The sequence below is a fragment of the Lichenostomus cassidix genome, chromosome 3 (genome assembly GCF_008360975.1).
Source record: "Lichenostomus cassidix isolate B80296 chromosome 3, HeHo_3.0, whole genome shotgun sequence".
NCBI lineage: Eukaryota > Metazoa > Chordata > Aves > Passeriformes > Meliphagidae > Lichenostomus > Lichenostomus cassidix.
Window position 1 is genome coordinate 43,702,288 of NC_139483.1, and position 23,756 is coordinate 43,726,043.

Genomic DNA, 23,756 nt, shown 5'->3' on the forward strand with positions numbered 1-23,756 from the left:
AGGTGACTCCTTTGCCACAGACTTCCTGCGTGGCCTTCAACAAGTCAGTCACTCTTGTTAACTTGTAATGTGCCCAAAAGGGTGTCTTGAAGACTGTCATCCATCTGCCCCAAGACTAAGCTTCCTGTGTCTCCAGTCTTCAGCCAGCCATCCTTGACCACATGTGGCACACACCAGATCCTGTTACTCCTGTTGTCTTTGTGTACTGCAAAGCACACCTGGAGAGGGTATGTCAGGTTGTTCACAGTTCACCTGTGAGCATGGACAGCAGATGAATGAACAGATGAATGTGCTCTTCCTGTCCTTTCTTAGTAAATGGCAAATCTGTTGATCAGGAGTACAGATGGACAGTGCACAAGTGAGAGCTCTCTGGTCTTGTATCCATAACCTGCAAAAACATACTGAGATCACAGCATTACTTTCTGTGTCTAAATTTGCACTAATGGCCTTCTGAGTGAAGATTTTTATATGACCTGAGGCTGATTTCTGTCCTGATCCCATAACTGCACTACCTGAAAGATGAAGACAATACTTTTGAAAGTGGCAAATGATTTTGGGTAACTCAGATTCTGAATAATTAGCTAGAGACACCTTACGTGTGTGCTAATCTTTCTGAAAATTAGGGTATTTATAGGAATACCTGGAATATCTGGGCAAATTTGCTATAAAGCTATTGTTCAGCATTGAATATCTTGTGCTTACTTGCCATTAAGGCATCAGTACCAGCTAAAGTCAGTAATATTAAAATAGAACAAACTTATTAAGATTTGTGTGTTCAATGTAATCTTTTTTTAGTTGCTTTTCCATTGCCTTTATTTGACTTGTTTATGTTGGTTTGAAAGCTTTTAGAATGGATTCGCCGGACAATTCCTTGGCTGGAAAACAGGACCCCAGAAAAAACAATGCAGGCTATGCAGAAGAAATTAGAGGATTTCCGGGACTACCGCCGCAAACACAAACCTCCCAAAGTCCAAGAGAAATGTCAGCTGGAGATCAATTTCAACACCCTGCAGACAAAGCTGAGGATCAGCAATCGGCCAGCTTTCATGCCATCAGAGGGGAAAATGGTTTCAGTAAGTAAAGGACACATCAATATTCTGTTTGCTTTTCTTCCTGTATCTATAAAGAGAAGAGTAGTCAGTATCTCATCTGCTGATAAGTACTGGGACTTGACTGTGGGTCAGAACATTTCCTGTGGAATATAGCAAACCTGTTTTTACACTCTGTTCTATCATTTTGTTTTGGTTTCTCAGATTTCGTAAGCAAAAAAAAATTGCGCTATCTGAAAAGGGCTATTTTCCACCCCCCATATGCAGAAAATAAGGGCCCTGTTACTTCAGTTTCCTACTCATGTCTTCAAGTTTGTGAGGAAGCTCATAAAACTTTCTGTTCCACAGGAGGTGAAATGAATTTGTATTCCAGGTAAAATGGGCACCAGACCCTCTTGATATTAATTACTTTGCTATTGTATACTTCTGAAAGCAAAGCACTTTCATTTTGATAGCAAATAGGTATATCATGAAAGAACACTCTCATTGTAAAATGGGAGATAAAAGCAATATATTGTGAAGACGTTGGACATGTAGCCATGCTTGGAAACTGTTTCTATAGGGGCTCCTTTCATGAACCCACCTGAATACAACCTACTGTGAGGAGCAGGTGTCTGCACTGAAAGACAACTGCCTGACAACGTTTTCTATGACTCTGTGATTTTACCAAATCTGAACATAAAAATTTCTCTTTTTGAAGTCAAATTGTGAATAAATCAAAAATCTGTAAATTTAGATAAAAAGAGATTACAGTTGCATCCATCTCTACCATGTATTCTCTTCACAGGATATTGCAGGCGCTTGGCAGAGACTTGAACAAGCTGAGAAAGGCTATGAAGAGTGGCTGCTGAATGAAATACGACGACTGGAAAGACTTGAACACTTGGCTGAGAAATTCAGGCAGAAGGCTTCCACTCATGAACAGTGGGCATATGGTGAATAGAGATGGCTTTTAACATTTTTAGTATTTTAATGTTCAAAGTTGAACTGTCAGTGCTGAATATTTGCCAGCGACGAACTCACTCATAAGTAGTTAGGGCAATTTCAGAAGTCTAAAATAATAACAGATATAATGTCAGGTTTTGTTGACTGTAGTCATGATCCTAATGTTGTCATGAATCCTTCATGAATGTAGTCATGATCCTTCACGTTGCTAATGAAACTGTAAAAATCATACTTGAGGTAGTGAGTCAAACTTAATGGGAATATTCTGCATTTGAATAGAGGCCATTACTGCTAATGTATTCCCACATATTTGTACCCCAGCAATCCAACCAGGAATGCAGTCATACCACTGGTTGAGTGTGAAATTATTAACAGAGATATTCTGAGTTTACTATTATTTGGTCATCATGATGTTCTGAATAGTCCAGATAAATGACATGATAATGGACTTATTTCTGCTTTGCTCCAAACCCTGGATTGCACCCATTTATAGTTCTGGCTTTTAATGGTAACCTAACCTTACGTGACACCTGTAGGACCGTACAGTGGCATTCCATATTTTTGGGGGCTATCAAACACAGGTCTGCTCTACCATCCTGACAACTCCTTCCTGTTTCTGCCATGCTTCTGGCTTTTTCCAGCTAGATTCTTTTGACATTGTAAAAGTGAATCAGAGTCCATCCTCTAATGAGTTGCTGGAAGCATGCAAGGTTGTTAATGGCTGCCAAGCAGATACTAGAAGGGAAACTGCAGCGTTTATCAGCCCTGAGAGCCTATTTTCTGAGCATAAACTACTCATGGTGACAAGTTATAGCTGTTGTGCAGGCAAAACTTCACATGAGCTGGTACACAGCAAGTGAAACAAGTCACTTCTGGCTCTAGGATTCGTGTACTGCCATGTGGTGAGTGCAGCTGCAGGGCCTGTCTGTGTGGATTCAGTTGTCCAACACAGGAGCTACTCAGCAGTAGTATTTCAGTTTCAACTTAATCTTTGCTTCCCTAGCCTTTTGTAGATAAGTTGGCGTTTTCCACTTAAAATTCAGTGTTTGATACAAAAGGCAGTCACACATCTCAGGTTTATTTTTTCTTAAGTGCTGAAATGAATAATGAATTGAAGGCAGAACATAAAAGAGAGTAATAGATCATTAGTAAGAGTAAAGCTGAGCACAGCAGTGTGATTTCTTGTTTTGTAAGTCTATTCTACAAAAACTTATCCAGTGGTTTAGAGATACAGTTTTTGCTAATATATCATTTTTATGCCAGTTTCTCCAGGAATGAGAAATAATACTATTTTAGAACTGTATAAGCAGTCTATGCAGAAATCAAGACATTACTGTGAGATCTTTAAAAATATGTGTTTTTAAATGAACATGTGCTGGCAATTTGCTGCTGATTTCAGTGGGGGTGGGATTTAATTTCATACATATGAGTTTCACCATGTCTCAACTAAAAAGTTCATCAAATATGCAATTTTTCTAACAAATAAATTAGTAAAAAAAGAGTAATATTTTAATTTCCTCTTTCAGGCAAAGAGCAGACCTTGCTTCAGAAGGATTATGAGTCTGCCACTCTGACAGAAGTCCGTGCCATGTTAAGGAAACATGAAGCTTTTGAGAGCGATTTGGCTGCTCACCAGGACAGGGTGGAACAGATCGCTGCCATTGCCCAGGAGCTGAAGTATGTTCCATTTAAAGGCTTGCAGCTGCTGACATTTAACTTTGTGATAAACTCTTTCCAATGAATTTGATAGTGTCATAGGTACCAACGTAGGAATTCCAGACATAGCTTCATAAGTATATTATCTGAGCTGGTCACTGAGACCTTTCCCTCATCTCCCCCTTACCCCCAACCAAATATAGATATTCAACTGGCCAAAATTATTTGAAAACAAGCAATTTCAACTTGACTTAACAGTAATCTTTTAGCATGAGCTCTACGCATGAGTTCATTGTGTCTTGATGGGAATCCTGGAGGTGTTTATTTCTCAGTTCATATGGTCTTCTGAGAGGTACTGGCTAAGAGCTGTTTAATGTAGAAAAAGATAACACGCAAATTACAGATCAAGTATCTTTGCAAGTATATTGGTCCTTTCAAAAGGTTTCAAATCCCCATATTATCTTTATAAAAGTGGATAGTGTACTGACTTTCCTGCAGATTTACTTGTCTCTAATATGCTTGTTTTCACAACCTCTTCATATTATATTTGTAAGTGCTACTGTCTCCATTTTACAGAAGGGACAGTGAGGAATATGGAAACTTAATAACTTGCTTAGGGTTGCACAAGAAATCAAGCACTAACAAGACTGTCCTATAGGAGAGCTAGAATTTTCACCCACAGTTCTATCAATTTAGCCCCCAACGCTTGCTCATCCAGCACACCAGGCCCAGAGAAAACACAGCCAAAGCTGAGAACAACTCTGCAATACACTTAGGTTACATTTGTGTTGCTGACATCAGCTGCATAGGTCAGCAATGTGAAAAGTGAAGGCTCTGGACTGACCCTTTATGGCAGCAAAGTCCTGAGTGTTGTTTAAGTTAGTCTGGCTAAACTCTGTCCCTTTTGGTGGAGCTTGCTTTTGCTTGTGGGAAGGTTGTTAATTCACCTGTGTGAAGTACAATTTTGTGAGTGAAGCTCTGCCCACACTGATAGGACTGTAGCATTATGTACAGATATCCCTATTCTGGTAAAGCTATCTTGGTGTCTACACCAAGGCTGATTTTATAACCTTATGCAGTTAATTGCAGTGGTTTTGTACTGTAAATCAGCGGTGTCACTCCTGGTCTTGGCAATTTGGCACTCACAGTATAAATCTGTAAAGCCAACAGGAACAAATGTGCAGTAGTGGTTGAAACAGGAGCCAAGATCAAAATTCTCAGATTCCTGCCCTTGGCTTCAGCTCTCCAAGTTTCAATTTCTCACCTTGAACAGGCAGAACAGTTACTGCTCAGAAGTCAAGTCTTAAAAATGTCCTTTTTTCACTTTGTGAAGGACCTTGACTCATAAACAGTTCCATATTCATTTACGCTTTAAAAATCAGGGACTTGTCTAAAAATGTAGTTCATACCTGATAGCAGCAGCATTTACAGTAATTGTGTAATTCAAATGGATTTAAAAGAAAAATCCAATCTTCGAGATTGTTTAAAGGAAGAAAAAAAAGCACAGGGGGCAGAGTAAGTACTGGTTTTTAGTTCATGTGAAAGAAATCCGAAAAATCCACAGAGAGTGGATATTGCACTAAATATGTGAGCTTATGAAACACCTTCTGGCATGCCCTGATCTCTGTTGTGGAGTTATTTCATAGAATCATAGAATAGCTTGGGTTGGAAGGGACCTTAATGATCATGTAGTTCCAAGACCCCTATGATGGACAGGGACATCTTCCACTAGATCACATTGCTCAGAGCTCTATCCAGCCTTGCCTTGAACACTTCTGGGGATGGGGCATCCACAGGTTCTCCAAGCAACCTGTTCCAGTGCCTCACTGCCCTCACAGTAAAGAATTTCTGCCTAATATCCAGTCTAAACCTGCCGTCTTGCTGTTTAAAGCCATTCACCCTTGTCCTTGTTAAAAGTCCCTCTCCAGCTCTCTTGGAGGTCCCCTTTAGGCACAGGAAGGCAGCTAAAAGGTGTCCCCAGAACCCCCTCTTCTACAGACTGGACAGCCTCAACTCTGTCAGCCTGTTTTCTTAGGAGAGATGCTCCACCCCTCTGATCATCTTTGTGTCCCGTCTCTGGCCCCACTCCAACAGGTCCGTGTTTTTGCTGGGGGCCCCAGAGCTGGATGCAACACTCCAGGAGGAGTGTTGTTGCAACTCCAACACTCTCACCAGAGCCGAGCAGAATCCTTGCCCTGCTGCCCACACTGCTTTGGATGCAGCCCAGGACATGGTTGGCTTTCTGGGCTGCAAGTGCACATTGCTGGGTCATGTTCAGCTTCTTGTAAACCAACATCCTCAAGTCCTTCCCCCACAGCTGCTCTCAATCCATTCTCTACCCAGTCTGTATTTGTGCTTGGGATTATCCTGAGATTTGCTTCTCTTTATATTAAAGAAAGTTTCTGTAACACCTAATCGTTGCTAATTCACCTTCAACTTTATGAATGATGAGAAACTTTGGGAATGCAGTATACGTAGCCCAGCATCTGCTTACCAGTGTTTTGAACCCTCTGTCCTTTACCTCTGGTGACGCCAATGAACACTGTATCCTGTCTATTTTGGGATTGTCTCTTCTCAGTTGTTTCAGTAATTTGCTGCGTGAAGTTAAACAAGTTATTTGTGGCCTGGGCTGCAAAGGTGCTGAAAGCTGATTGCATTTAGAGATGCTCTAATTTGACTTCTCTGCTTCCCCATACAATGGGGCTATCAGTGCCTGATTTTTCACCATGACTCTGTTACTTAGTTAGGCTTAATGCCCATGGAGAACTCTGAATGAAAGGTCATAACGGTCAGGTTTGTCATTTGCTGCAAGCAAATGGTCAGCTTCTATTTAAATACTGATTTTAATTATTCATACATAATTCCTTGCACAATAAAATCATGGAGAAAATGCTAATTTATTTCTTAATCCCTATTTAAAAAGAAGGATTAATGTCTGAATGCTAAGAAATGTGCATTGGCACCTGATACAAAGCCTGTTGAAGTCAATGTGGGTATTTCTTTCTTGATTTTTCATTTGCTTGGTTGGTTTTTTTCCTTATCAGTGGAGCAGACCTTTACAGAAATCATCATCATTTGTGTCTAAATTCAAAGTTAGTACACCTCCATGTTTTGTTTTAGTTAATCTTGGATGTCTAGTATTGCAATTTCGAAGGAGAACTATTTCTGTATGACCTTGAACTCTACTAGTCCCAGTTTCCTGTCTGTTCTGGTATTTTCTGTAGCAGCAGCTCAGTCCACTCTGTGCTTAAGGTTAAAGTTGCTTCAAGCTTGTTGACTGGTGCTACTTAGATAGAGGATTTATGTGTGTATGCAAACAGGTGATTGCAGCCAGGATGCTGCTATAAGATTGTTGTGTTCCCAGCCTGCATAGACTTAGATATTCCTCGGTAAAGAGACATGACAGGGCTTAGATAGGGCTTTATACAAAGCTGATGGAAGACAGGCATCTCTAAAATGAGATTTGCCATTTATGACGTAGAAAATGCTCACTTGAGTGAGCCATACTATGAAAAGCCATATTAATTTATGATCTTATGTGCACATTTCAATGTTCCAAATCATCAAGGCAAAATTTTTGGAAAGTAATTCCTTGTATATCCATCACTTCTAGTATAGCGACTGATTTTCAGCCAAGCAGACCATTATCTGTAACACTGATTTGAGAGTCCTTTTGATTCCAGAGACCTGAGCTCAAATTGTGCTTACGTGTATGGTTAACATGAGCCTCCTTCTGAAGCACTGCTAAAGTGTGTTGCTCAGCAGGTTATTTTTGTGGCCCTATCACTGTTCCTAAAGTGAGCTCACACTTAAATGCTTCTCTGGATCAGGTCAGAATTTGACAAAAGTTTTAATTTTTGACAGGTAAGACTGAATTACTTGTAAGATCAATAGGGATAACTGAATAATTTTTAAATTACAAAGGCTATAGCTTTCAAATGACCAAACAAATAGAAAGACTGTTCTCTTAGAAGGTCTGTAACACATGAGAAGCAGTACTTCGTGCACTGCAAAGCAAAAATTTTTACAAAATGTGAAATCTAGTCTCTTCAATGTTGAGAAAGATACAAAAAATTATAGGACAAGGAATGTAATCCTGTGTTTTATTTCCAAGCAATGAATCTTCGATGAGTTATTACTTCCTCTGCTCCTGCTTTGAGCAGAAAAATATTCTTTGATACCTGTAATACACTTATTTGAAGTAAACAACAGCAGGCAGAAAGGTAGTGGAGCTACACTGTTTAATGTTAGTTTGGTAAACTAACTTTGGATTTTTGACCTATGGGTGCCCTTTTTAAAAATGGTTTTGATATCTCTTACCTATTTGTCCACAGCACACATCCCTGGAAGGAATAGGATAGTAGAGATCTTAGAGGGAATGACTGAACCTGCCTGGCAGGGCTGATGGAAGAAGGTGGCAAATTACCTTCCAGGACTTTGACCACAGCCGGTTCAACCAGTCCCTCACTTTCATGGAAGTACCTGCCCTTATCCTAATTGACAAAAGGAGATAAATGATCCATTGAAGCAAAAATAAAATTTGCTCACTCAGGAACATAACCTAATAATCTCAATATGCTATAATGAAAAAAACCCAACCTTCAGCCAAAAATGCATGACAGCAAAATAAATCTCAGCCTGTTTCATCCAAGACTTTATGCTCCTGATTTAAAATCTCTTAGCAGATAAGTGGCTTTTGTTGTGTCCCTTGAAGGAGAATGAAATGGCTTCCAAAGAAGGAAGCAAGTTTTCGACTTGAAGAACCCTTGTATAGTATGACTTACTGGCAGCTTTCTCCTTACATACGGCAGTTTACTTTCACAATTTTGTGTTGTTTTTGTTATTTTTTTTAAATTGTTAGGAGGATTGGATTAGAGAATACCTAGGCAGACTTGACATCTACATGTCCATGGGCCCTGATGGAGTGCATCCATGAGTGCTAAAAGAGCTGGTGGATACTACAGTGAGGCAGCTCATGATCTTTCAGGATGATCAGGAGAGGTATCTAAAACACACTTGACCAACCTGATCGCCTTCTACAATGAGTCAAGTACTGGATGGTTGAGGGAGGACCAGTGGATTTTGCCTACGTTGACTTCAGCAAGGCTTTCAACATTGTCTCTCACAACATCCTCATAGGCAAAGTCAGCAAGTGCAGGCTGGATGAGTGGACAGTGAGGAGGATTCAGAACTGGCTGAAAGGCAGATCCCAGAGGGTCATACTAGTGGTACAGGTCTGAGCTGGAGGCCTGTCACTCTTGGTGTCCCCCAAGGTTCAGTACTGGGCCCAGTGTTGTTCACATTATTTATCAGTGACTTGGATGAAGTGCAGAGGCCTCCTCAGCAGATTTCCTGACAGCTCAAAGCTGGGAGGAGGGGCTGATATCCTACAGGGCTGTGCAGCCCTTCAGAAGGACCTCGACAGGCTGGAGAGATGGGCAGAGAAGAACCTTCTGAAATTCAAAAAGGCACATGCAGGGTCCTGCAACTGGGGAGGAATAACCCCTGCAGCAGCACAGGCTGGGGCTGAGCTGCTGGAAAGCAGCTCTGTGGAGAAGGACCTGGGGGTTCTGGTGGACAAGAAGCTGTCCCTGAGCCAGCAGTGCCTTTGTGGCCAAGATGGCAAATGGTGTCCTGGGGTACATTAGGAAGAGCAGTGCCAGCAGGTCAAGGGTGCAGATCCTGCCCCTCTACTCAGCCCTGGTGAGGCCACATCTTCAGTGCTGTGTCCAGTCCTGGGATCCTCAGTACAACAGAGACATGGAGTTCCTGGAGAAGGTCTAACAGAAAATACAGAGATCATGAGGGGACTAGAGCATCTCTTTTACGAGGAAAAGCTGAGGGAGCTGGGCCTGTTCAGCCTGAGAAGAGATGACTGAGAAGGGACCTCATCAATGTCTATTGGTATCTAAAGGGAGGGTGCCAAGAAGATGGAGCCAGGCTCTGCTCCGTGGTGCCAAGCAACAGGAGAAGAGGCAATGGGCAGAAACTGATGCATAGGAAGTTCCACCTGGACATGAGGAAGAACAACTTCACTGTGCAAGTGACTGAGCACTGGAACTGAGATTGCCCAGAGAGGTTGTGGAGTCTTCCTCACTGGAGATACTGAAGAACTATCTGGACACAATCCTGTACTATATGCTCTGGGATGACACTGCTTGAGCAGAAAGGTTGGAGCAGATGAACCGCTGTGGTCCCTTCCAATCTTACCCAGTCTGTGATTCTGTAATTCTGTTACGGCAATTTTTTTACCTGTTTTACCATTCTTCACTTTCAATAGTTAATTGCTTGCAGCACATCTGAAGCTCCTTTTACACAAAATGCTTCTCATACTTCTCAGGTTTATCCCAAACCAGATTGCTCTGACTGGACTTAGAAGAGGACACATGACACTGCCCCTGGCCTACAGAGCTTCTGGCCTCTGGCTTCACAGAAGAAAGCTGCCTGTGTTCTCATTTTGTCCTCTGTGATTCTCTGTGTTACTGGCAGCGTGATCTGTACATTCGTCTTGCCAATTGCCTAGACAAGAATGCTCAAAAAAAAAAAAAGAGAACAAATTCTATCTGCATTTACTGTCTTATTCAAGCCTCAAAGTAAATCTTAGATTCATATAGCCATGTGTCACATATTTACAATCTCTGCAATGTTTAGTACTGGGCAGAGTGTTCTCAAGGAGAAGCCAAGAGCTAAATTCAATGGATGGTGATATGCCAATAAAAGTGAGTTTCCAAAGTGTCAAACACGTGTATCATGGATGGCTATCATCTGCCACCAAGATCAAAAGTTCAGTTTCAGGCAGGCTCAGTGCAGAATCTCAGGACAGAGACTTAAAAATTTATTCCAGTCTCAGACAGAATATTAAGTTGCTGCCTGTCAGGATAATATAAGCCTACTAAGCAGGTGAAAAAGCAATGGTAACTGCTATCCTTTGTGGATTCAGTGATTCATGCTGGTGGCATATGTGGGTCTGGAGATCCCTATTCTCTGAACCAGCCAGTTCTGGGGTGTAGATCTGTGAGGAGTTCCTTGAGAGGAAGATGAAAATTATTCTCTGTGCCCCTATTATCTGGGCAGATCTGGGAAGCCCCTATTAGTATTGCTGGGCTTGTGAGGGATTATGCTTTGAATGCAACCTGATGTATGTTTCTTAGTTAAATAGTTTCAAAGCATATAAGGAAAGGATCATTGGATTATTTTAAACAAAATGGATATTTCAGGCCAAGTAATTTAAAATGGTACCAATCTTCACAAACTTGTTAAAGACTGAGACTGAAGGATTCTGGCTGTCAGGGGATCAAATTGCTTGCGTCACAGGAATAGCTAAGACAAAGGTGCTTGGACATCTAAATTGTCTTTAATACCTGGATGTGATAGATAGATACCTGATTTTTGTCAGAACAGAGGAGATTGATTCTGTTCCTGTGCTGTCCTTCTTGAAATGCTGAATACCTAAACACAATGTCTGTACTGCAGCACTTGCTTACCTTAGGGGAAATATTGCAAAAAAGAGGGGAAGAATTGTTGAGGGCCAGTGGAAGTGTGTACAGTGCAACTACTCATGTCTTTCAAAAAGTCACACAGATTTTTGTCTTTGCTCTTTCTTAGTGAACTGGACTACCATGATGCTGCAAGTGTCAATGATAGATGTCAAAAGATATGTGACCAATGGGACAGCCTGGGAACACTCACTCAGAAAAGGCGAGAGGCACTGGAGGTAAACATTATGACAAGGATCACAGCTCAGCTGAGGCAGGGAGAGGGAAACAAACCATTTATTTCAGATCTGAAAATGGTGCCATTAAGCAAGCACTTTGGAATCCAAATAGCAATAAACCTTTTCCTCAGATCTCCACTTCATTTTAGTGTAGTTACTTTTGCAAACAGATTGAATTGCTCAGAGCAGACCTGACAGTACTGAGCTGCCAGGGACAGTTCTAAAGCAACAAATGACATGTGGTTTGTAGCACCCCTCTGTGGGAATCTGATGTCCAGCAAGGCAAACAAAAGCTATTGGTTAGTTACCTTTCTATACTAGTCTGTGTTTGCAGCCTTGCGTACTTTTCTGTCCAGCAGTAGGCTAATTTTTGGTAGTGAGTATTCCAAAGCACTGAGATACTTTGCAAAGCCTTGTTCCTTGGGAAAAGAGGAAGTCACACACATAAATGCCAAGGTGGGAAACATATGTGCAATTCTTCCTTTTTGTACTTACAAGAAATTACTCATTCAAAATTAGCAGATTTTAATTCATTTGCAGATAGATCCCAATAACAAAAATACTTAAAATATCAATAGTTATACATCCATCCCTTTTAATGTGTTGGATATGAGAGTACTTTTACTGCAGTTAGTCTTATTGCCTTGAGTGGACTTCTTAAAGCAGGTGGTGAAATCAATCAATGCAATCAAATGCTTTTGAAAAGTTGAGGCATGACTTTGTGTATGGGTGGGTATGTGTGTGGAGCTAGATCTTGCCCTAATAACAAAAGAATGTGCTTTTACCAACCTCTACAGAGGACGGAGAAATTGCTTGAAACAATTGATCAGCTTCACTTGGAGTTTGCCAAAAGAGCTGCTCCTTTCAACAACTGGATGGAAGGTGCTATGGAAGACCTACAGGACATGTTTATTGTTCATAGCATAGAGGAAATTCAGGTAAATAGTTATTTTGGTTTTTTTGGCTTAAAGTCGTAAGGAGAACAAGAATGGAAGATTTTTCTTTGGGAAAGTTGAATACATGTAAGAAAAATCCCAATATCTGTCTTGATGTTTTCTTTGTGAAAGACCATGTCTGCTCTGTTATGAAAAGGTTTTTTTGTTGGTATGAAAGCATATTCCAGAGATCATGGAAAAAGTGATGGTCCTGATAAAATCAATGAGGGCTGAATGTATCTAAATGTATTGTTTCCTGTATCTACACCCAGTAGTCAGGATGTTTGAGAGACCGAGAGGAGTTGTGCTTATTTACAGCAGATCTCCCAGATGTTGGAAGAAATGTTAAAGTTTTCATGCTTTCCCTCTCTGTTTCTGATTTTAGAGTTTAATCTCTGCACATGATCAATTTAAAGCTACTTTGCCAGAGGCAGATGGTGAACGACAGGCCATACTGTCAATCCAGAATGAAGTTGAAAAAGTCATCCAGAGTTACAGCATGAGAATAAGTGCAACCAATCCTTACAGCACTGTTACAGTTGAAGAGATTCGTAGCAAGTGGGAAAAGGTAATGTATGCTAAATTGCTAAATACAAAAAGGACATTAGAACACATTCCAGTTTAGGAATACTGAGAATATTCAGAGAACTTTACATTAAATGTCTAAATTATTCTAGATCATCAGATGCCAGAATGAATTTCTGCAGTACCTTATGCTCTCCCTGATGTTTGCCAGGCATGATTCACAATATCCCTTGCTCTCGTCACGCAATATTACCTATGTCCTCTTTGGCTTTTTGCTAGGGCAAGAGAAGCATGTGTTGAGGCTAGGGCAGAGCTGGTGCCAGGCCAAGGCATGCTGTTAAAATAACAGAAAATGATTGTATTCTTTCTCTTAGTATAAACAGTAATTTGTGTGTTTCTTCTACCCAGATGCTGCTTTTCAAAAACATTGTATAAAATCAGCATCTTTGGGACCATTAATGTTCTGCCCAATTAGATTAAAATTGGCATTAGCAACTGAAAAGCACTGGGAAGGGATTAAAGAGAGGCTCCTAGAGCAATCATACAAACTTCATTTCATTAGGAACCAAGACAGAGAAAATGCTGCAGGTAAATGATTGTGTAAAATATAGAATTACAAAAACTTATGTGGACAAGAACACACCCTCAATGGGCTGTAAAAACCAAGCAATAGGGACTAAGGTTAGAATCTCCCCGGGCAATTAAGAAGGGTAAGCCAAACAAAAGCATTTGCAATGAATTAGAGACCTTCAGAAGCGCATGATGGACAGAACACATCTCATGTTAGCCTAATTGTAATGACTGTGCTCAAATAAAATGTTTTGCATCAACTGTTCTTGGAACAATTACCTAGAGATTGAAAAATCACGTGTGTTTCAAAAGAAGAACAAAGTAACTGCTCTAGGAGCAGTTAAAGTGAAATAATTGTTTCAAACTTGAATCCAGCCAGAGGTGAGAATTTCTTCTCTCTGCATGTCAGTTTCTCTGATCAGGCTGCCCAAGACCATACTATGAATTTCTTATGTTAGCACAGAATTTGTAAATTAAGTAGTGATCATTCTGGCTTGTTCTTCTGATATCAGCCTTCAGACCAATAATGAAAATTAGTAGCTGTAGATTTATTTGTTCCATTTGTTTTTAAACTATTCAGTTGTGCCTACTCACCTTCAGTGCTTTCCCACTGCAACAGGTGAAGCAGCTGGTGCCTCAGAGGGATCAATCCTTGCAGGAGGAATTAGCCCGCCAGCATGCCAATGAGCGCCTGCGCCGCCAGTTTGCTGCTCAGGCCAATGTCATTGGGCCATGGATCCAGACCAAGATGGAGGTGAGTGTCAGACCCTCTTGCAGAAGCTGGTGAACAAAGTGATGTATCATTTTTTATCTCTACTTTATATACAGGACAACAGCAAAGTCCATGATAGCTCTTCAGCTGTTTGATCCTTAACTATTTAGCACTTGTTAAGATTACTCTTAAAACCATGAAACATTGTACAAGTGGTACCTTCATGGTGAGCAGGAGATCCAGCTTTGAACAATCAATCATTAAACAATTACTGTTTAGCTTCTGCTTTTTGTAGAAAAGATACCAGGCTTACTGGGATCTCAATGCTAATTGCAGATATAAATGTGATGCATTTCTTTTGAAATGTGTTTTCTACAGTAAAACTTCTAATCTACCCTGTATGAAGGTTTTATTACTATTGGTGCTTAGTATGAAAATACAATATATTTTTGTGGAAAATGGTCACATTGGCAAATCTGAAGCTTAAATTTTGTGGGACCGGGGGGTGTCTTTGTTTCTTTTGACAGGAAATTGCCCGCAGTTCTATTGAAATGACAGGGCCTTTGGAGGACCAGATGAATCAGCTGAAGCAATATGAGCACAATATCATTAATTATAAACACAATATTGACAAACTGGAAGGAGATCATCAGCTTATACAAGAAGCCCTGGTGTTTGACAACAAGCACACCAACTATACCATGGAGGTAGCCATTTACTCCCTTTTGTGGTTTTTGGTTTATTCTGTCCTCTTCTACTGTGTAACTGCCTTCCCTGATTTGAAGAGACAGCCACAGAAGATGGAATTTGGCAGTCTTTCTGATAACCTCATAAGACTTGTTATGTTTTCATTTATTTTCATTTTAGTGGAGAAGTACCCATTTAGAAACCAGTTTCATATTTTTCTGAAGGCCATTTTTATTTTTAGTAATCCTCGGTCACAATACAGAGTTAGTGGTATGGAAAAAAATATCCCATAAATATTTAGAGATTTTTTTTTTCTTATTGTACTTTTTATCCTCTGAGAAGAATATATTTGATTCTGTAATAAATCAGTATTTTCTCTCTCATAGCACATCCGTGTTGGATGGGAGCTCCTACTTACCACCATTGCTCGAACTATCAATGAGGTTGAGACTCAGATCCTCACAAGAGATGCCAAGGGTATCACCCAGGAACAAATGAATGACTTCAGAGCATCATTCAATCATTTTGACAGGGTACAGTACTCCTGCTTTTTCTCAACTAGCAATATTTATTCTTCCTGAAAGCCAGTTTCTTTTCATTCCGAATGCAAGCTTTTTTAAAAACATGCAAATGCAGTATCAGTGAGCTCTTTTCAAAATAGAAAAAAAGATCAGTTAAGAAAGAACTTTACAGACTTGTAAAGTCATAGGATGGCTTGGGTTGGAAGGGATTTTAAAGATTGTCTAGTTCCACTCTCCCTGCTTTGGGCAGGGATGCCATCTACTAGATCATGTTGCTCAAGGCTCCCCACAACCTAGTACCACTGTACACAGAACTTGAAGATTAATTTTTGCTTTTTAAATGTGTAATGCAGAATTGTAGCTCTGCTAATATGGTTTAGTATTTGTTCAAACAATAAGCAGAACTGAATAAATCTGTGCCTTCAGGAAAATAACAGCCATTTATTTTAAGATAGTACAGCATGTTGTAAATACTTGATGTTGCTTCCATCTCATTAAATTTAGCTGTAATCCATATTTCAGAGAGTTTTTTTCCCTTTGAATTACAACTTGTCTTCCTAAAAATATATTTGTAGGGAATATAGTTGGGACACTGATAGCTGTTCAGGAAGATCCTTTATTTTTCTGGCTGTGTGTGGGAAATAAGAGGCTGTTATTTTTTTTAGTTATTTCAATATGGATGAATAAAAAAAGTAGGAAGAAAACCACTACTGTGAGGAAAACCACTACTACCACTACTCACTTCTATGACTTATGCAGTATTCATGGACAGAGGATTATAAAGATAACTATTAATGGACACAGTAGCAAAATACATGCAGATGGGATCTGACATTTGCAGCTGGAGAGCAATCTCAACATGAGTTAGTTCTGGTGGCTTGGTGCTCACATGAACCCACCTTAAAACCAAGTCCACAGTTTAAATACTGAAAAAAGCTTACCATAGCAGCAACAGTCTTTTGTCTTTTTGCCAGTACAGATTGCTGTAGTTAGCAGTCTGTGCTTAACATTGACTTATATTCTGTCATCACAGGAGTCAGCTCCTTCAAATCATTTCAGGCTACAGCGTAATTCCATTTTCTTTTCACTGGCATCATGTTTGTCCAGCACTACTCAAACTGGTTACTCAAGCCTGCTATTGCACTTGATACGGATTGGATGCTGACAGTCATAGTTTGCTAAATCTTCTTTAGAATACCCCCAGCTGTTTAGGAAGAAGACCAGAACTGTCAAACGTCTGCTTTCTGAAGAAACACCCAAGCACAGGAAAGTTTAGCTACACAGGAACCAGGAAGAGATTTTATGGAAAAATCTTAATGTGACTCTTGTACAGCATAATTATTTTTTGTGTTTTCTAAGGAAGCAGAAGACAACATCACAAAAGCAGAGATAGATTTCCTGGGGTGGAAGGAAGTAGCATACCAAATGGCTTTCCCAGTGCACTGGAGCAGATAATTGAGCAATTAGAGCTATTAAAAGCAGACAGAGTACCAGGCCTGGATAAAATACATGCCTGTATTTGAGAGACCACCTAAGGGAGGCCAGGGACTTGGCACAAAGCTTTGACAGCTCCCTAAAGATAAGGAAGCAAGGTGACTGAATCCAAGTACATTTTACCCTGGATGGGCATTTCTAGCATCTCTGTACCTTTGCAGTTCATAGGTGAATTCTCTGGCACACTCGCAGCAAGGCTGGCTCAGTGGCTGAGGAGATATCATGGTTAGCTCTTGGTAGATATTTGGTGTTGGTGAATATAGGAAACCCAGGGTGCTTCAGAGTAACTTCAGTGTACATAAAATAATGAAGACTTTATACTTGTTCATCTTCAGATAGAAAAGACAGTAATGGATTCTTTTAGGGTCTTGGTTTCCTTAAATAGAAATGAAGATAAAACCGGATTATCTGAACATAAGTACTACCATGAAAATACTGTCTTCTTCATGTCAAATGGAATTAACAGTATATGTAAAAATTTTGTTGCACTTAGCAGGACTTTTGAATGCCTGATATAGTGTAAAAAAGTACACTGGAAGGATTGGACTGTTGTTCACAATGATGAATAGCCAGGAAGGATCCCAAAAATTAATACTGTCACTGACAAGAAGGCTTTAAATACCTAAGCGCAGCAGAATAATTTATGCATGCTACAGCTCTGACTTGTGTGGCATCTATCCCATTTAAGACATTTCTTAATGTCTGAAAGTATGTGTTGAGGATGTCAGCAAAGTACAAATATGCAGAGTAGCTCCCTTCCCCATTTTAAAGTATGTATTTTGGTACACATAAATCTAACAACTTTTTATAGAGTGCTTCTGGAAACAACTTCCTTTGCTTATGAATCTGAGAAAGGAGCCCCTATCTTCCTCCCTGGGAAGAATATATTAAAAAATTCTCACAGTGCATGTGAGAATTACAAGGGCAGGAAGACTCGTGCTTCTTTCAGTGCATCCCCCAGCAGAGATGTGCTGGCACAGAAAGCTTTTCAAGTAATCTTTGAAAAGGCAAGTGGCAAACCTGCTCTCCCCCTTGGGTCATGGGGGTAGCCCTCTTGGCTCTTGTGTTCCCAACGGGCCTGTACACATGTTGGTGCCCCAGGAGTTATTCCTGAGGGTGCTTCTGCTCGCCCTTGCTTACCATTGCTGCCCTACTCCTTGCTGGAGACTGTTCCTTCAGGCACAGTCTAGTTGTAGGTATAAATATAAATCTTTAGCAATGCTGTTATATTTCTTTCCTTAATGTGACTGCATGGAGAAAAAAAGAAAGTGGGACACAATGTCTGAATCACAGAAGCAGTTTTGAAGTGCTCAGAATGGTGCATAGCTGAATAATGGTATGCAGCCAAATTAGGAGATTACGCAGATGGGTTGTCAGTCACTGGTTTTGACATCTTCTTATGCAGGGATTCCTTTTTCAGATTCAGTATATTTAGTAAATTCTAAATAAGATTGCTAAGTATGTGATAAAATATCTGCAGCTGCTCTGCCTGCACTATCTTAATGGCTGCTAACACATTCTACTATTGCTTTTTCTGCAAACTGCAGATTTCAAGTAGGAGCTCTGCATGCAGAAAAATAGCATCATGCCACCCTATATTTGGCTAACAGTAAAACAACAGCTCTTTATTAAGAGAATCATATGTTCAAGCTTATGCAGGTCAATTAACATTCAGGAAAGTGAAGGACATATTTAAGAGTGGATTAGTTAGCCTCAGAAGCTCACTTGTTTTATAAGGTCACATATAAATCACTAGGAGGAGGGAAAAGATTTCTGGGGACTAATAATGAAACATGAAGTGGGTTTTTAGTGTTTTGCTTTGTATTGGCAGGAAAATAGGAGCAGGGCAAAGTTATTTATATGATTTAAAAGATTAATTTCAGCTCCTTTTGTTGGTCTGCAAACAGTAATATCAATATCAAGATAAATAAATATCAGGAACCATTTCCAATTGAGAAAGCCTTCACATGGGCTTGATTTATGCCTTAATAGCAAAATGCCATTGAATTTCAAGAAACTTATATACTGCAAAGGCAAAGATGCCTTTTTAGGCAACATATGAGGAAGATTAGAAAATTTCACTACAAGAATGTGAGAACCTGCTATAGCACTTGGCACTACTACTTGGACCCTCACTAGGGAGTCCCACTTAACCAGATGACTGTTCTGAGTTGCAGCACAAGCACTGCACTTCTCTCCTAAAGAAAATGGTTTCTTGGTGGATGTTCTGGCTTCTCACTCCCATCTGCCCTTCAGCGCTTCAGCTGCTGCAGCCTTGTGTGCCTGGCTGGGGAGCTCATGAACACACTGCCCACCCACCCCCCGTGTAGTGAGGTGGCACCTGATGATCCTCTACCAGCACCTGCTAGAGCAGTTGGAGGAGCAGGATTTGACTCTTAGCTCCCATTTTGATATCGCTCTGTTTGCAGTCACAAAGTAGGTTTTTTGGCTTTAGAAATAAGGTAAAATGAACTGATTTCACCCCCAGTGAGACCTGACATAGCCTGTCTCCAGGACAGTTTTTGAAAGGTTCAAACCAGCATAGATTAGTATTTTGAGAATGACAAAATGAGCCATTTTGAATGCTTTATACCAGGAATTGCCATATAAAATGGAAATGTTAGAGGATAAAGACTTTACTCTGATTATGGCTTGTAACTAATTGCTGCTCCAGATTTGTAACTTTGCTTTTTTTTCTCTTCATTGACTTTTTGCTGTTATTTTTCATCTTTCTTTTATGGGGCTGGTGGATGTTGATGCAGATGGAGTCAGTAACAGCATGATATTTTAAAAACGCATGGTGTTATTAACTTACTAAAGCACCACTTCATCCTATTAGTATATTAAATAAGCTCAGTGCATTTGTTAAAACTCCTATAATTTTACTTATGCATAGCTGTATAGAAATTTTCAAAAATAAATTATTCATCTAGCAGGCAAATATGTAGCAGACAGAAAACCTTGGATCTTCTCCAAACTGTCTGTAAAATCAATAAGGGTAATAATTTTTCATCTTGGAGCATCTCTTTAATTGTATTTATGTTAACTCACTTTAAAGTGATGGGACACATTTGTATGAATAGGAATTTGTATGTCCCTCTGATAGGACACATTTTGTATGAACAGGAAAAAAAGACAAGTCAGTCTGTTTTTAAGAAGTTAGTGTGAATTTTTTAACCTGCGAAATAGAAAAAGATATTGGTTCAAAACAATGTTCCAGTTTGATGTGGTGTTACTAGGAACCATTTAACCTGGAATTCAATGGCTTTTTTAAAGTCAGTTTTCAAAGCAAAACCTGACTGTATATATTGTTAAAGAAGAGACATAACTGAAAATAGGTTGTCAATTATAAATTTATTTTGTGCTTATCTCTTTTGATATATGCATATTATGTTAAGTAATATTACCAGATGAAGAATGAAATAACAGTACTTGAGTGGGGAAAATGTTTTGCCCAGGTTCAGTGATATTTTTATTGCATTTCACATACACTGCATAACAATAGAAAATGAAAGAAGCAAATGGCAGTTCATAGAATGAAAACTGCCTTGTCAGCAAAAGTGTTTTAATGAAAGCATGGAAGGAAGCAGAGCTTTAATTCTGTAGTTGGAGTGAGGACCCTCTTCCACTACAAAAAAGCCTAAAGCATGAAACTGTAAAAACTGCACAGTTTTTAGGTAATTCATTGCACATGTTGATATTACATTTCATTGAAATTCTGTAAGAATGTGATTATGAGTGTAGAATATTCTTTACTAACCAACTAACCTGATCTGTGACCTTTCTTTCCTTTCCCCTTCCCAAATGCATGACCTGTGATGGGATGTTAGGACGAATCTGACAATCTACAGTCTGATGAATTTAAAGCCTGCCTCATCAGTCTAGGACAGGTTGGAAATGACCTGCAGGTAGTGGAAACTGAAATAATTCTGTTTTCAGATATAATAATAGCCAAAGAGATTGCATGTTTAAACTCCAGTCTGTTGGTCATAATGCTTTCAAAATATCCTGCCTCTGGGAAGACAACTGGATTAGATGGACTGTCAACATCACTTTGGGCTGTTTTTTTCTTTGCATTTTTCAAAGATTTTTCAGTTTGTTTGTTTTACTTGGTTTGAGTTATTTTATTTGGACCCTACTAGGTACTTAGGGGAGCTCCTATGCTTCTTGCACTCAGACTTTGTCAATTTTCCTTTCCTCAAACTCAATACGAGTTCTCTTAGACTCTCTCATAATACAGGATAACACAATTCTTTCCAAGCCACTGCACTGTATCACAGCACAGAGGAAACATTTATTTACCTTTTTACTATACTGCCATATAATGTTTACTCAGCTTTGAGTCCAGAATGTTGTAGATCTGTCATTGCCTGGAAAATGAGCAAGCTCATTTTATACAAGGTCTTCAACTAATCTAAGTCTTGCAGGTCTCATCCTTTAAGCCAGTATGCACATATCTGCTGCAGTCAGGGTCTTGCCAGCCTACAGTCAGAAGGAAAATCTTTGTCCTTATTTCCCATATGTCAGCAGACTGCTCTTATAATGTACCTACCTTGGCCTTGGAGTGAAGTGTTTGGCTGTTTTTCACTGTACTTTTAGCTGCTAGACATTCCATGCAGGAAGTTTTAAAGACGTTTCATATCAGCAAGGCAGCTTGAGCATTGGCTGAGTTTGACTAGTTTAGTAACAAACTTTTCTCCTTGCCCTTCTCTTTGTCTTCTCTGGTTGTGTTCTCTGTATTCTTGTTCCACTCATCTCCTCCCTTATCTCTCCCCTGACTTTCCTGATGTTTCTTTTTGTGGTGAAAATGTCTCTTTCCTGTGTGTAATATGTTAGTTACTTCCTCCTCTTTTAAAACTGATGGTGATTCTGGTGACCTACCTGATCGGGCAACATCAATGAATATTGTTCATGCACTGGATCCACTATGCCAATGGTCTAAACTCGTCATCTCTCTGGAAATTACCTTGGATTCTTCAAACCCTCCCTTCTATATTCCTTACATTGTTTTGGTCAATAGAGGAAGAATGGATTGATGGACCATGATGATTTCAGAGCTTGCTTAATTTCAATGGGTTATGATTTGGTATGAGCTTTAAGAAACAATGTCAACTGATTCTTCTTACAGCTAAAACGTTAACCACAGCAACACTAAAGCTTATCTAAATAGAATACTAATGTCATTTACACTAGAGATACTACTTTCTTGTTTCTTTGCTTTTTCTTTAATTTCAAATGGTTGAAAAGGAAGTTAAAAGTAAAACTAGACACTTGAAAAGCATATTATGTGATCCATTGCATTGCTCTTTGAATTAATGAAACTTTGAAAGTTGAAATTAACAGTTATTAAACTAATGTTTTTTTAAATTTCTCCTTTTCTACCTGCATGATGAAGAACAAGTTTTACACTGTTTAATTTTCATAAACTTGCTTTGGGGGTTGCATTTTCTCTGCTTCAATTATTTATTCTAAAACTTTTCTACAAAATTCACCTTTCTAATGGAAAGGGATTATCCTTGGTTAAGCTGTCCTGTATTTGGCATGAATTTTTCAGAATTGTTTCCCTTCTTAGTTCAGTGGGTCTGCAACTACACTGCTTGTTGGGCTATTGTTTCACTTCCCTGCATGGTACCTAAGTTACAATGGTTTTAGAATTAGATGGAAAATGAAGTGTTAAGTTAAAAGAAGTTAAACAGATGTTGTGGGAGGGTGGGAAGGGGAGAAGCTGGAGACAGTTAATTGAGAGGTACATATTATGTATTTAGGACAAAGGATACATTTCCAAAAAGGATACAGTCCTTTTTACAGAAGTGGGGTGGGCATTTGAGAGCTGTATTTAATTGATGCTGATGTTGATGTTCCTGAGTCAGGAAGAGGCTTTAAAAGCTCTGTAACTGGCGACCCGTGAGAGGCTCAGGCTGTTGGAGATCAGTATTACGGTGACCATTTTTTTTGTTCTGGATTCTGTGAAAGGGTGAAGCTGAGTTTGCCCGAATCATGTCTCTGGTTGACCCCAATGGGCAAGGAACAGTCACTTTCCAGTCCTTCATTGACTTCATGACCAGAGAAACGGCAGACACAGACACGGCTGAGCAAGTGATAGCTTCCTTCAGAATCCTGGCTTCAGATAAGGTCAGTCACCTTGCTGCTGGCTGTAAGGATTCAATCGCTCTCCTGTTTAGCCCTTCTTATTGCAAGCCTTTTAGTAGTAGTGAAGCTTTGTTTGCAGTTTGTCAGACTTCAGAGAAAGCATTTGCCTTTTCTTCTTGTTTGGAACCAAGACTCTTACCTGAAATGGCTGCAGAATAAAAGCCTTGGTCCCACAAAGCCAACATAAAATCAGACACCTTAGACAAGACTTAGACAGTTGGTCTGTATAGTGGACATATTGTGCATCAGGTTATTTCCTCACCACAGCCTTGATTAGAGGGGAGCTTGTTCTGCGTTTCATGCTGTTGTCTGGATGTTTCAATGCAAAGCTTGGCCCTCCAGAGCATAGCATAGGTCAGGTGCACAAGACTACACCTAATTGTGAGCCATGCTGTGCCTGGACAGCTCACTCAACAGGGCAATGCCATGTGGTTGTACCCCTGTCCTCGGGGGAGCAGCAGAATAGGCCTCCTCTAGTTACTGGGTTTGTAGGGGAAGCTCCGGAATTTAGCATACTTTTGTCCCCACTGCCAGATCCACTGGTGAGTGAGTGGTGTATGAAGATGAGAGGGAGTTTAATGGCAACACGAGAGCTTCTGGAGGAGTCAGGGCCATAAACAGTGCTGCCAGGAAACCAATCCTGTGCTGTGGAGAAAGGAGAGATCACAGCAGTACAGGTCTATTTGCCCAAGTTCTCTTTATTGATTTTCTCATTCCAGCTGCTTGTATTGATTTTGTGATCTCAGTTAATGTGGACCACATTTTCAATTCCAGACATGTTCTCAGTAGCAACTCATT

At 39.9% G+C, this 23,756-nt stretch overlaps 1 protein-coding gene across 1 annotated transcript in view; it reads left to right on the forward strand.

Annotated features, from left to right (window-relative positions):
• The window catches only part of ACTN2 (actinin alpha 2), a 67,800-nt gene that overhangs the window by 42,215 nt on the left and 1,829 nt on the right, over nt 1–23,756 (forward strand). Inside the window, exons 10-20 of the mRNA XM_085055529.1 lie at nt 843–1,073; nt 1,837–1,984; nt 3,521–3,671; nt 11,256–11,364; nt 12,162–12,302; nt 12,685–12,867; nt 14,014–14,148; nt 14,634–14,813; nt 15,180–15,326; nt 21,829–21,894; nt 22,782–22,940. Of these exons, the coding sequence (XP_084911655.1) occupies nt 843–1,073; nt 1,837–1,984; nt 3,521–3,671; nt 11,256–11,364; nt 12,162–12,302; nt 12,685–12,867; nt 14,014–14,148; nt 14,634–14,813; nt 15,180–15,326; nt 21,829–21,894; nt 22,782–22,940 (1,650 nt within the window). The remainder of the gene's footprint in view (nt 1–842; nt 1,074–1,836; nt 1,985–3,520; nt 3,672–11,255; nt 11,365–12,161; nt 12,303–12,684; nt 12,868–14,013; nt 14,149–14,633; nt 14,814–15,179; nt 15,327–21,828; nt 21,895–22,781; nt 22,941–23,756) is intronic.